The 14,825-nt window shown below is 46.0% G+C and overlaps 1 protein-coding gene across 7 annotated transcripts in view; it reads right to left on the reverse strand.

Moving 5' to 3' along the window:
* The window catches only part of trim3b (tripartite motif containing 3b), a 31,035-nt gene that overhangs the window by 2,758 nt on the left and 13,452 nt on the right, over positions 1-14,825 (reverse strand). For 2 of the 7 annotated variants that reach the window (XM_048236285.1, XM_048236275.1), the window contains 11 exons: positions 9,432-9,616; positions 8,242-8,482; positions 7,726-7,877; positions 6,546-6,726; positions 5,562-6,312; positions 5,129-5,232; positions 4,519-4,686; positions 3,691-3,859; positions 2,266-2,325; positions 1,743-1,813; positions 1,103-1,243 (listed from right to left, as the gene is read on the reverse strand). In XM_048236285.1, coding sequence (XP_048092242.1) covers positions 1,103-1,243; positions 1,743-1,813; positions 2,266-2,325; positions 3,691-3,859; positions 4,519-4,686; positions 5,129-5,232; positions 5,562-6,312; positions 6,546-6,726; positions 7,726-7,877; positions 8,242-8,482; positions 9,432-9,568 — 2,175 coding nt within the window. In that variant the 5' untranslated portion in view covers positions 9,569-9,616. Of the gene's footprint in view, positions 1-1,102; positions 1,244-1,742; positions 1,814-2,265; positions 2,326-3,690; positions 3,860-4,518; positions 4,687-5,128; positions 5,233-5,561; positions 6,313-6,545; positions 6,727-7,725; positions 7,878-8,241; positions 8,483-9,431; positions 9,617-12,977; positions 13,050-13,418; positions 13,607-14,266; positions 14,438-14,825 lie in introns of those variants that run through there. The other 5 variants (XM_048236266.1, XM_048236294.1, XM_048236302.1 and 2 more) reach the window with 5 other exon arrangements.

Consider the following 14,825-nt stretch of genomic DNA (forward strand, 5'->3'; position numbering starts at 1 on the left):
ATTGAACTGTTTGACTGTCAGTATCATGTGAACTCGAAATTAGAAATAATAATTACATCAAGTGTCATTATGAAATGCGCTTCAACATCAGCAACATCGAATCAAATCTCCTCGTGGCTGCTTGAATAACAAAAATTGTTAATTATTTTTATTCAGAAACTGAACTGTGTGACAGTATCATGAGAACTCGAAATTAGAAATAAAAAATAATTCAATTATCAACTCAAATGTCATTATGAAATGCGCTTCAACATCAGCAACATTGAATCAAATCTCCTGGTGGCTGCTTGCGCGTGCACTCTCCTCACTCACTTTCATGAATGAAAAATAGCAATACGTGTTTTCAAAATTCGTGCCTTGCCGCCTACGTAGCCTACTGCTCAGCTGTCTCTACCTTATTGTACGGTCTATAGTTGTTGTTGTGTGTGTGTGTGTGTGTGTGTGTTCTATCAGACAAGAACTACTCGAGAGTCTGCTTTTTAGACTTTGCTCTAATTTTCGGGACAATTAAGGCAAGATTCGGGATTCGAAATTCGTGCCTTGCCGCCTACGTAGCCTACTGCTCAGCTGTCTCTACCTTATTGTACGGTCTATAGTTGTTGTTGTGTGTGTGTGTGTGTGTGTGTGTGTGTTCTATCAGACAATAACTACTCGGGAGTCTGCTTTTTAGACTTTGCTCTAATTTTCGGGACAATTAGGGCAGGATTCGGGATTCGGGACAACTGCTTGGATATCGGGACTGTCCTGAATTTTTCGGGACGTCTGGTCACCCTAGTGGTAGTAGTAGTAGTAGTAGTAGTAGTAGTAGTAGTGGTAGTAGTAGTGGTAGTAGTGGTAGTAGTGGTAGTAGTAGTAGTAGTGGTAGTAGTGGTAGTAGTAGTAGTAGTAGTGGTAGTAGTGGTGGTAGTAGTAGTGGTAGTAGTGGTAGTAGTAGTGGTAGTAGTGGTAGTAGTAGTAGTGGTAGTGGTAGTAGTAGTGGTAGTAGTGGTAGTAGTGGTAGTAGTGGTAGTGGTAGTAGTGGTAGTAGTAGTGGTAGTAGTAGTAGTGGTGTTGGTGGTAGTTGTAGCAATAGTCGTAGTAACCCATGCATGACATAACATACCTGTATCCTGCTGTTTCCCCAGTCTGCGACAATGATGTTTCCATTGACATCCACCGCCACACCTGTGGGAGCGTTAAACTGGCCATTCCCTTCGCCATGGGAACCAAATTTAAAGAGGAACTCCCCATCAGCATTGTACACCTGAGGACACAGGTTCAAGATGTACATAAAATAAAATAGTGACCTCTCAAAGCAAGGAGTATTTAACTCTCGATTTGATGATCTAATAATAATAATCTTACTAATAATAATCTTACACTGTCACATACACACAGATAGTAGTGTAGTCAGTCACCATATATCCGTTGTATGGGAATAACAATGGATCAGAAAGAAAAGGTCCAAACTGGTGAGAGCATACTGATGTGGTTTAGTGCCTACAGAAACAGGGAGACTGGATACTTGGCTAAAACATACACCATGTTTGGGCTGTTAAGATTGCCTCAGGATATTAAGACAACTCCCTCACTTCTGCCACTGTGCCTTTAGAATGACCAAGGAGGACAACTGAAAGCTGAAAGCATTTGATGAAAGGACTACTGGTTGTTCAAGCATGTTTTACATGTTGGTTGCACAGACTTGTCTTCAGCTTTCAGCTCATAGGTAATAATAATAATTAAGAAAAAAAAATGCTGTGTACCTTCACAGAGTGATTGTGGAAATCTGTCACCAGGATTTCATTCTTGTTATTCACAGCAACAAAGTGGGGGCCTGTGTGGACACAAAGAGGAGTAGAGAGGAGGATGAACTTGGACGACACATGACCTTAACAGGAAATGGGACCCAACAGACCCTTTGTGAAAATCATTTGGAGTTGCCGAGGTCAGGTAAGGTTAGTATGATCAACACTGTTATTGGCACCACAGTTATTTGCATGTGTTGCAACACCAGAAATGTTGATTACAATTTGCCTTTCTTTCGCATTACCTGATAATATTGTGTTTAAATGTTTAGATATAACAGGCAGATGAGTTTGTTATTTCCACAAAAATCACAAAAGAATATGCTTGTTTCAACACCTGTATCACCTCTTTGTAGGGGTTCCACGGCACTCATGATTTTTGTGATTTTCTTTTTTCAACACAAGACAATTAGAAGGATGAGAGGTTAGGAAGAGCACTTCACGTCACGCTAGAACGGGACATACAGTACTTCATACTTACTGAAGGCTGCACCAGATTTACTAAGCTTTTGCTCCAGTGCAAAGTGTGCACTACTTTTTTCTAAAAGGGAATGGGAAGAGACAAACAAGAAGTGTGAGGTGAGAAGTGTGTCTCAAGGCCACTGAGCGAACACAGTGAGGCACACCTCTCTCAGCCAGGAGAACAGACTGTGAACAGGAGTCATGGGTACACATATTAGAGTATCCACAAACATACACATACACACATAGTGTACACATACACACATAGTGTACACACACACACACACACACACACACACACACACACACACACACACACACACACACACATGCACACACACACACACACACACATATACATGCAAACACATACATACACACACACACACACACACACACACACACACACACATACTGTAGGCACATGCACACACATACATTCCCATGCAGAGAACAAAACCTTTCACCCCAACACAAACCATGAAAGAAATCAAGGCCCTAAAATAACCAGAGGTTTTGAATGTCACATTCCAATGCGAGGAAGCCCCAAAGGATAGCAAGACAAGACAGAGACACAGGGAGTGACAGCTAGCTTTGAACCAAGCAGTGGACATGAAAGAACATAATAGTGATAGCCTATGACTATAATCAGACTTTTCTACTGGCTGGAAGCAAAGCACTAGTAAATCTGGCCATTTTCAAAGTTGAACTTCTTAAGAGGATGAGTTATTCACTATTCACATGGCTGTTGAGAGATTATCCTTCAACCTGACCTTTCAGTCCATATGGTAATCATGTTCTAAGAATAAATAATCTTTCATATCTCTACAGTGTATTTGTTTTGTTAAGCATCATATAAACATGAATACAAAACATATTGGCATCTCTTTTGCATTACACTCCATTACTGTGTAGGTATGAGTAGCTCGGATCTTTACAAAGTAGTTTGAAGCGCCTTACAGAAAAACAAGCCAAGCTATAGACATAGAGCTGCCTTTTCAAAGATGATTTTACAGATGTGCGTTCCTACTTCTCAATATTTTACCATCTTATTCTTTTAACAGGGAAGTCACATTCAAGGTCATAACCACCAGACACTCTAGCACACATCTGTGAATGAAGCAGGCCATTAAAAGTGCTAACCTGTCCAGTTAGAGAGAGCATATGATTGGACCAAGACTCTTGGCCAAAGATTCCAAAGCGTCACTCACTTTATAATATTTCCTCTTGGTTGACGCACCTTTAGTTTTAATCAAGAATTTAATCTTTATTTACTTTTTTCATAAGAACAGAAAGAGCATTGACACACTATCAAATTATTTAGCAGTGCCAGTCTGTTCTCTGTGAGTTCCTCGTCTCCACGAATAGCCTCCACGAGTCTCCATGAGTAGCCTTTATCTCTATATTGTATGATTGAAAGGGTGCGTCGCCTCAAGTCCTGTACCTGCAAACTGCCTGTCAGTGGTTCCTCTTGCTCCGAATTTGGTGACGAGCTTCCCATTGGACTGGAAGATGAATACACAGCAGGCTTTGTTGTCCACGGCGATGATGTGACCGTTGCGATCCACAGCCACTCCTTTGGGGCCCATGAGACGACCAGAGCCAATCTTATTCTGGACAGAAAAGAACCAAAGGACAGCATTTGCTTAGAGTATGCTGCAAAAGCTGTACAGTAATTTCCTGTGTATTAGCCACATCACATATAAATCGCATGAAGGTGCTTTATGCAACAAAACCATGTTGACCGCACCCGCGTGTTAACTGCAGTCTATCTATCTACAGTATGAATCACACTGTGCTTTAATCAGAAAGAAGAATGAAGAAAAGAAATTATGTGTGTGCATTCCCATGTGCAGCCCCTGCGTATTGACCTCATAGCTGAGGAAATGTTGAAAAATCAAAGAGATCCACAGTACAGAACAGAACAGTATATTTTCAACAGCTTCAGCTTCCAACAGCTTCAGGGGAACAGAAAAATAACAGTGTCCATACCACCAGATGTCACTATATGCAAAGGTTGGAGGTACATAAGGAAAGTTGGCACCAATCGCAATAGATAAATTGTGTTCTGAAGCATACATTACTAATCATTACCATAATCATCATTTTTATGGTCGTCATCATACTTGATGATCAACATTATGGTGAAAATACCAACATTTTGGATGAAATGACTGGGGTTGGACACTTGCAAACAAGGGACATAGTTGCAAGAGGAACTATGTTGGATGTTAATAATAGTGTTTGCTAACAGATGTTTAGTAATGTTCACCTTAAACTTTCCGTCAGGTGAGAAGATGCTGATCCACCTATTGTCATAGTCTGCCACTATGATGTCCCCATTCATGTCCACTGTAACACCTGTGGGCCGCTGCAGTTGCCCTGGGGAACGACCTCTGACCCCAAACCTCATCTTGAACTGCCCATCGTTTGTAAACACCTGTATGAATAGCCCATGGGGAAAACAGAGCGCAAGCGATCAGAATAAAACAGGATAAAACAGACACAGTGAGGCCTGGACAGTGGCTGCAGAGCTTTGAGAAAATCACATTAGCACAGTGAATTTAGTAGGGCATGGTTTGAATGTTGAACCAGATTTTGATCTGCTACCCTCCCCCTCTTTGACAAAGATGGCTTTGTGTTGTTTTAATCCCACTATCTCAAGATAGAGATTACAAACACAATTATTTTGATTGCTTGTTGTGTGAACAGGAAATGGTCAGATGAAAGAAGCATTGTCCAGTCTTATCTGACATCGCACATGATTTGATTTTGTACTCACTTCAGCGTCACAATGTAAAAGTACAAGATCAGAGTGGTTTTGAAGAGCAGTGGAGGCATTGTCAATCAAACAGCGCTAACGAGTGGGATTGCAGGCTTACCTGAATGCACTGGTTGTTGCTGTCGGCCACCACAACCCTTCCATTGCTGGAGGCTGAAATGCCTTGCAGATTAGTGAACTCTCCCTTCTCTCGACCTCGTGAGCCTGTGCAAAATGAACACACACACAATGTTCTCAAAAACAGCAGACATAGCAATAAATGAACTCATTGATACATAGCCTTGAAGCTGTCTATACAAATACCAAATTGATACGATAACAAATAAAGCCAAAGGGCTTGATTCCAGCCTGTAGTCACTGACCAAACCCACACCCCATGTCTCTCTACCACATTTCCTCATATTTTACTGTCCTATCCAAAAGGCTGGAAAAGCCCAAAAAAATCAACTAAAAAAGACACAATGTGGAGGTGTTGAGTTGAGCTCTTGAGAGGTGTTGTTGAGCTCTTGTGGAGAGTCTGCTCCTGTTCTTACCCACTCTGTAGATGAGCTCGTCCTCGATGGGGTTCTCCTTCTTCTTGGTGGTGCTGTACATGCTGGAGGGCCTCCGGACGGCCTTCTGCCTGATGTGTCCGGTGCTGCCGCTGGGCGACTTCACCCTCCTCTTCACGTCCTCCGGTGACGCCGGCACGTCCGACAGCTTGACCGCGCGCAGCCGGAACGGACTCCCGCGCACCGGCTGGCCGTAGAGCGTGAGTGTGAAGGCGAACTCGCCCTCGCTGCGCAGCGTGTAGCCCACCTCGTACGTGCCGTTCTTGTTGTCCGTCACCTCGGGCTCGGCCGCCCGCACGCCGCCGCCACTGCCCTCCGGCCCCGCGGTGGTGATCTCGGCCCTCAGCGCGGCGTTGCCCGAGCGCACCAGCTCGCCGTCCTTGTCCTTGGTGGTGACTGTGACGGCGGCCAGCTGGCCGACCACGGCGTGGCGCAGGCCCTCGCCCGTGGCCACGCTCGTGTGGCCCACGGCGGCAGTGGTCAGCAGCACGCCCAGGTTCTGGATGGAGCGGCGGAGGCCCTCCGTCTCCACCACGCAGGCCAGGTGGGCGTTCTGGTGCGGCCGCTCGGGGAAGTCGTGGCGCGCCAGGGCCGCCACGCGCTCGCTCATCTGCTTCTGGACCAGCAGGACCTCGGTGGCGCTGCCGTGAGACAGAGCCTGCTCAGTGAAGCTGCAGCTGCTCTGGATGTGCTCCTTACCCTGGAGCAGTGACGAGAGCTGAGCCTGCAACACCTGGAGCACAGAGAGAGAGAGAGAAGGAGAGAGAAAGAGAGAGAAGGAGAGAGAGGGGGGAGAGAGACAGAGAGAAGGAGAGGGGGGAGGGCAAGGGAGAGAGAGAGAGAGAAACAGAGAGAGCGAGAAAGACAAAGACCAACACAGACATTGACAGATGAATAGGGAGAGTGAGACAGAGAGAGGAAAACAAAGTTGAACACAAATCGCATCATCAGATTTAGCTGCTGTACCTTCTGCTTGGCATTGCAGATGTTCTCCAGGTCTGTGATGAGGGCACTCTTGCGTTGCTGCAGCGCTCGCTCCAGCTCCTCGAACGTGGCGTTGATCTCGGTCACTGCTTCGTTCTTCCTATCGGTCAGCTGCTTGGAGATCTCACTCACAAGCTCAATGGCTGCCGTGAGCTGAGGAAGCCTGAGAGTGAGAGGAACAGAAGTTCACACTCTTTCATCAACTCTATTTAAGAGCCTACAGTATACCTGTCATCTGCTGAGCCATTTTAGATAGATAGACAGATAGATAGATAGATAGATAGATAGATGGGTCATTCATTGGTGTTTTTAAAAAGAAAGACTCATGGAGAATAAAGAAAAAAATATTAAAAAAATCTTTGCATATTCCCACAAGGTGTTTGGGTGCTCTGAAAATGAGAACCAAAATGATTTTTCAGACTTGTAAGGTTTCCTGTTCAGACCCTGAAGGAATTTATTTTCTGTTCATTGCTTTTTGTGAGAGTGTTTCTACTTATCTCAGTAAGGAAAATAAATCAAGAGTCTATGTTGAGTACAAATATGTCTTCTGAAGGCCTGAACAGAGCCCAGCCAAAAACTCCAATAAAATTTGTATCAACTTTGAGGGACAGCTATGACCATGCAGGATTATCCAGACCAAACGTGACTATTTTGCTACATACTATTCCTATTTATGTACCAGAATGCTAAATATGAGCCTCCTAGATGGTTTAGTTCTTTGCTGTGGGGCTTGTGAACTTTGAAAAAAAAAAAGAGTAAGCTTCTAACAAAATCGACACCCCTCCCCTGTAAAACTGGCTGTATCTTGGAAAGTATTGAGACATACATAAGAGTAATTTTACAGTGTGTCTCCTGGGTAACATAGGTACACCTGGTAATTTTTTCAGAATTTTTTTAGACCTAAGTGCGTGGGCCCTGGTTCAATTGACGTGGAATGACCCAGATAGATAGATAGATAGATAGATAGATAGATAGATAGATAGATAGATAGATAGATTGATAGATACTTAACTTATCTATCTTATCTTAACATATACTTACTTATCTTAGCTTATACTGAATTATATCCAATAAAGATGCTGTGCATGACTAACAGCTGCATGTAGTCTGATATCTAAATCAGTGGTGTAACTGGGTCTCTGTGGGAAGCTGTGCTTTTTACCGGTTTCCAATGGTGTCCAGCTGGGTCTTCAGAGCTGCTTTGTGCTGCTCCAGGACGTCTCTTAAGGGAACAGTCACATGATCCCTGTGCTCTCCCTCCGTGCAGTCCAAACACATGGCCGTCTCACACGACTCGCAGTAAAACTCCATCACCTACAGAGGGCGGTAGTGAGCAAGTTAGAGCCCAGGTGATGATGCATGGGGTAACTTTTTGAGCATTGTTACCAGGCAACCACATGACCAGTTCCTTGTGTTCTGTCTAAACGCTTGTGAAAAGTTGATGATTAGAAGATCTCCAGATACTGTATTGTCTATATCAATGAGAAAGATTTGCCTACCAGCATTGCTCAAAAGGTTTCCCTGTGTATCTGCACCTTTGTAATACAGAACTATGCACAGAATATACTGGGGCCTTTTGCAGCCATGCCTTATCCTTATGCCCCAACATGATGTTCAACTGCACGGCCTCCTAGGCAGCCTGCACCAGATCTCCGGTGCCCGGCCCAAAGAGGCTTACCTTGCCCTCGTGATTGGGGCAGGAAAGGGGCTTCCCGGCGACGGCGGCGCTGACCGACTCCAGCACGCTGCAGGCCTCGGGCGGCGAGGACTCGGGGTTCCGCTGGAGCACCTCCATCAGGTTGGTGATGAAGAAGTTGTTCTGGAGGGCGGCCACGCCCTTCTCAGGTAGGATGGAGGTCTGCCGACACACGGGACATGACAGGGTCAGCGACTGGGGAGGAATGTAGTTCTGTAAACACCTAGAGGAGGGAGAGAAAGAACGGGAGAGAGAGAGAGAGAGAGAGAGAGAGAGAGAGACCAGGAGAGAGGGAGGGCAGAGAAAATAGAAAAGGGGAGAAACAGAGAAAGAAAAAGTAGGGGGAAGACACAAAGAGCAAAGGGAGATGAAAGTTAAGATATTGACTTCTTTTCTGGAGCTGTGATGATATGAAAGGTGGCAGTGTGCCAAGCAGTGTGACTCTGGAGAGTGGGTGTCGTCACAGGACAGTGACGACACAGGACACAGATCGCCTGCTGGCAGGCAGTGGACTTCTAGGTCTGTGAAAATGGGCTTGCAGAATTCTCCCCATGGCACACAGTTAGCCTGGCAAGTCTGGCAGGTGCCAGTGCCATTGACCTACAGTACAGTACAGTATGAAAGGAGATCTGTGCTCTGAGATGTCAGTAATCATCTTTTTCCATTTGCCTCCCAGATGACAACAACGACAACAACAACAACAACAACAACTACAGTAACTTCTACAACTAACAGCTAAGATGAAGGGGTTTCGATATTGTTCCTGCCCCCCTCCTCTCCTCTGATTAGCAAGCCTACCAACTGAGCCTGCTCTGCATATCTGACTGATCTCATTAATGGCTCTACTGATTACCTGAGCACACCTGATTTAAACAGTTGTGTGTGGGGCAGGGGGAGATGCGAGATGGACAGGGCACGGGGGCAAGGGCTGGACTGACATGTTCTGACTGAAAGCGTTACTTTACAAATACACTCTCTCTCTCTAAATGATAGTTTTATGCAGGCAGAGACAGAAGGTAGTATGGTAGTAAGGTAGACAGAAGGTAGTATGGTAGTAAGACAGAAGGTAGTATGGTAGTAAGACAGTTGACTGGCAGGCAGAGACAGAAAAGATGGAGATCGTCAAATCAACATTGACACAACAGAGCAGCAGAGTTTCCAAGGAGCCTCACCTCTCGCAGAACGTGTGCAGGCAGGGCAGGACTTTGGGATTGTGGTAGTGGTCCAGGCAGATGCTGCAAACCAGGAACTGCTTGTCTATCTGCCGCACCACTGCTGGGCTGCTGCAGCTGCTCTCGCGCTTGGCCATGACCACGGACACTCAGGGGGTGAGCCAGAGCCCTGGCCGCCACTTAACCTGGACAAGACGAGAGGGACATGGTCAGACTCAGACACCATCACATGATCAAACCACACACACAGAGACATGTGCAATTGATTTCACAAAGAACCAAGCAGATAAATCCACCCTCGTCTGCAGCTAGTCGATAAACAAGTGGAACTACACTCGGGTGTTCCGGTGGTTAATGCAGACCAGTGTCATGAGACAGCATCTTTATGAGGAATGACCGCTGTTTTGTGCACGCATTGATTTTACACTAAAAAATCTGCTATTTCAAACTCATTCCTTATAAAGACGCTCTATTCATAGAACTGATGAGTTGCCCTGAAGAGTGGCCCTGCTTCCGAAACCTCCACTCATTCACTCCCATAGAGCATAGTGAATAATTCACTATGTCAGTGCAATTCATAGTGAATAACTGTATGGTGGTTATCTAGTGCACCATGTAGTGAATAACTGTATGGTGGTTATCTAGTGCACCCTGTAGTGAATAACTGTATGGTGGTTATCTAGTGCACTATGTAGTGAATGAGGGGATGTTCTGAACACAGGGTGGGAATTGAGGTCTCCACAAAACTTTGTCTCTTCCTCTCTTCTCTTCTACCACTTTCTCCTACTACCACACTTTACCTAGTACTTATAATGTCTGCACTCTTATCTAATCTAATATTATCTAATAGTACTGACTGATGCAGTAGTAATTGCTAGCTAAGGTCTTCTCTGCACTGTGGCTTGAATGTTACTTTCTTTCTGTGAGTTGCTTTGGATAAAAGCATCTGCTAAAATGAAATACATGTAAATGTAGTTTGCAAGACAAAGGCACTCTAGGTCAGCAGGAGACTGTACACTGCATAGAGGATGTTTCGATCTGCAGGATGTTGCTCTCCTATATAGTAAACACTTCACACCAAACATCACCTTGCAGTGAGAAACAGGCCCTAGAGGTGAGAAACAGGCCCTTGCATTGAGAAACAGGCCCTAGAGGTGAGAAACAGGCCCTTGCGGTGAGAAACAGACCCTTGCAGTGAGAAACAGGCCCTTGCAGTAAGAAACAGGCCCTTGCGGTGAGAAACAGGCCCTTGCAGTGAGAAACAGGCACTTGCAGAGCACAATGAGATGCACTGTTCTTCAGGGACGCACCAGAGCCGTGCATGTAATCGGAGCTCACCTACTTTTGATTAATGCCTCGGTGAACACAAAGGATTCCGTGAAAGTTTGTTCGAAACATTGTAAAGTAATAATGCCGGCCGTCTCTCCGTGGTGGAAAGCCCATTGAGTAGTGGGATAAGGGGGGAACAAAGCATCTCTCTTTCTCTCTCTCATGCGGAGCTCCCTAGCGTCTCATGTGGTCTCTACGAGCACCCAGCAGGAGACGGGAAAACAAAGCGAAATTCAAACGTCGGGGATTAGAGCTCACAATCCCAGATCTGAGATTCAGCAACGAGCGTCAATTCAGCTAGGAGTGTGGCCTCCTTTTGGTGTTTTTAAGACGTGAATATTTCTCTATGCCCCTGGCTCTGTTTCAAATAAACACACACACTCACAAAACAAACCTGCCACACTACCCTAACACCCAGCAACAGCAACATCTAACAGCAACATCTCAGCACACAACCATCCATCCACACACACACACACACACACACACACACACACACACACACACACACACACACACAACAACATATTGAGTATTGTGGTGTAGCAATACTTTTTGGACAAGAATTGATAGCTTCTTGGTCACCTCATAACTAATTATTTTAACAATATCATCGCACTATATCGTTGGTATGAAAGAATATATTTATTATTCATTTATCTGAGGTGGCAGAACTGCGTTCCTCCTCCCCACCCTTTAACTCCTGCACACACACACACACACACACACACTCCATAAATCACAGACTTAATCTAATTTAGCTTGGGCCTGGACACAGTCTTGTCCCTTCCCTCCTCCAAACTTTGACAACTGGATCATTTAATACTGCCAAGGGCCGAGAGCCAGAGTCGCTGTCACCTGAGCTAAGAAGAGGTCAGATCTAATTTGACTTCATAGTCATGGGGGAAGTACCGTGGCAGAGCACCACGGAAAACAAGCATGACAAAGTATACAAACACACAAGTCACAAAGTCAGCATAAAGGCCCACGGGCTCCCCTCTAGGCAAATCTGCACGCACAGGATGTACAGCACTATATTGCACACTACATTTCCATCCTACAGCTCACACACTAAGATAATATCAGCAGAAATGTCAGCTTCCCTGTCATGCTTTTCATACTGCTCATTCTCATCTTTTATTGACAATGAGCAGGTTACACTTCACACCATGCACTACCATAGAAACCATCACAACAAAACGTCCACACGCAAACACACGCCATATAAAACTGTTCAGCTTGAGTATCCATTAGATGTAGCAGCAGCTATTGCGTGTGTAGACAGATGAGCAGACAGTGAGAGTGAGAGGTTTAGCCGTGGCTGATCAGCTGGTGGTGAGAGATGTGCAGGGACGAGCTGCCGCTTGCGTCATTACGGAGCAGCAGGAACTCCACTCAGTGGGTCACGGGCAGATTTATTATTTATACACAGAGAAACACGAATGACGCCGTCTGCACATCTGTCACAGCAGCCCGCTCAAGCCAAGCCCTAAATCCACGTCTCCCTGGCTGCCGCCACCGCTAGCCCTGTCGTGCTGACCCCTGTGCTCCCGCTGGCCCGGCTGGGCGCTCGACAGGCTAAGTGTTTTGACATGGAACGTCTGGGCTGTTAGGTCAACTGCTGTTTACTGCTGTTTTTTGCTCTGGCAGGTCTGTTTGCTGTTGTGGTTGAGTGACTGTGAGTTTGGAAGCTGATTGGACTGGTTCTGCCTCATGAGTGCAATGCAGTGAGTCAGTCAGATGGATGTCTCAATGGGAGAGGATGGAGCACCTCATATGGTAATATCTCTCTACCATCTCATCCCATCCCTCTCTCTCTCTCTCTTTAATGTGATGATGCATGCAGGCTAAATTAAGAGCACAGTCCTTCTGGGATAGCTCTTAGTGTTGTGGTACAGTTTCCAACAGCAGGTTCAAGATTGTGGCTCCTATAAACAAAATGTCTTCCTTCCATTACAAAGTTCATTAAGGCTGAAATTTAAAAAAAAAACTGAAACAATCAACTTTCTAATTTACTTCAAGCAGCAGTGAAGAACACAATCAGAGAATCAGAAATACACCTAAAGCAGAAACTGAAGAAGTGCCGGTAACTGCTTCTGAAAACACACACACACACATACACACACATTTCCACACGTACTCCAACTACTCCTCCATCAGGTAAGTGCACACACCCCCATGAAATAATCAGTAAAAACAAACCGCAGGTGACTCTACCTGCTGGTTGTAGTGCCATCACAGAGCAGTGCAGGCCGGGTCACCTAGTGTCCCCGGGAGCACGAGTGGGGGAGAGGGCGCGTACTGGCCGTGTCACAGCCCTCGGGGCCATGACCCACATAGCCGCCAGAGCCTCACCGCGTCCAAACACTGACTCATTGTCTTTAGAAAAGCAACATCACTCAGCCCATTCAGGGCCACTGCTGCTGCTGCTGCCAAGCGGCTCCACATACTGCGTGTGCTTGTGTTTGTAAACACAATCCATTTACATCCCTAATTATAGAATACGTTACATACGTTACAGCTTTCCAGAGCTGCAACACATTCAGATAGAGCTGAACACAACCAGACAGAGCTAAACAGAACGTTTGCTGGTTATTAATTACATTAATTAATATTAAGCAAATTATGTAGAACTGTGTCAAAGGGCTTCGCACTCACAAGCCGTCTTCTCTCTTTGTGTTGGTCTATAATCCTCTCTTGTGAATGGACACCAAGATCCAAAGCAGACAAGACTGTGTCTGTTTTCTCAAGATTCTTTGCGGTCCTTTGATTTTCACCCACACTCTGGGCACTATTTTAAGCCCTTTGAAACTAAAAAAGACCTGACAGTTGCCTGCTGGTCGGCGTGAGCTTGGCACGTGCAGTCAGCCGCACCACCAATCTCCTGACTGGTTCAGAGACAAGTCAGGAGGCGTGTGTGTGTGTGTGTGTGGGGGGGGGTTTAGGGAAAAAAGAGGAAGGCTTGACATGGTCTTGCTGAAACACTCCTCTCACGGTTCCCCTTTAGCGTCTGATCTCTCCTGACAGTCCATGAATTACAGACAGCTCTGAGGGCAAACAGGTATCCGTACACATGTCAAAGGTACAGTAGACACAAGAGGGGAGAGGGAGGGAGAGAGAGAGAGAGAGTGAGAGAGAGAGACAGCAGGAAATCCCTGTCGCTCAGAACAGGAGTGAGAGCAGAGAAGTTACAGCGATGGCATTCCTCTCCACACACACACACACACACACACACACACACAAACTCTAACACACTCACATAACACCCAGCTGACAGCACAATAGTATCTCTCTCTTGCGCACACACACAAACACACACACACAGTCTCATTTCTAGCCCAAGTCAAATATGACAGCAAAGCACAACAGAATCTATTGCTCCTTCATACATACACTCTCTCTCTCTCTGTCTCACTGTCTCACACACTCAAACACAGACACAGAGAGAGAGAGAGAGAGAGAGAGAGAGAGAGAGAGAGAGAGAGAGGCAGAGAAAGTTGACTTACTCATACGGAGGCGTGTGTGTGTGCGTGTGAGAGGGTGGCTGAGAAGCAAGCTCTCAAGCAGGCTCCATTGTTGTTTTTCCATGTAGAGATCCCTTTGGCATGGCACAGCACAGCACAGCACAGCACTGGGCCCAGCGTCTGCAGCAGAATCCCCCTCTCTCACTGTCCCCGACCCCGGAGCTCAGCCCCCAACTGCCCCCTCCCTCCTTCAGTGCCTCTCTCTCTCTCTCTCTCTCTCTCTCTCTCTCTCTCTCTCTCTCTCTCTCTCTCTCTCTCTCTCTCTCTCTCTCTCTCTCTGTGTGTGAATCTAAGCCTCAGCACACAAACACATACTACACAGTGGAAACACGCTTGCAGGGAGGAAAGCTGAGACGTGATGTCAGGGGAGGGAGGGAGGCTGACTCTAAGCCACGCCCAGTCTCCACGCATACTCCCCCCGCAGCCGCTCTGCAAAGAGCTCCAAGCCCCTCCCCTCTCTGAACAACCAGTCCTGTGATGATTGGCTGGTTTTGTAACCAGCTAAAAGCATGGATTGCCTCAGAGGCCAGCAATTCATGGT

The sequence above is a fragment of the Alosa alosa genome, chromosome 2, assembly GCF_017589495.1.
Source record: "Alosa alosa isolate M-15738 ecotype Scorff River chromosome 2, AALO_Geno_1.1, whole genome shotgun sequence".
In the NCBI taxonomy this organism is placed as follows: domain Eukaryota; kingdom Metazoa; phylum Chordata; class Actinopteri; order Clupeiformes; family Clupeidae; genus Alosa; species Alosa alosa.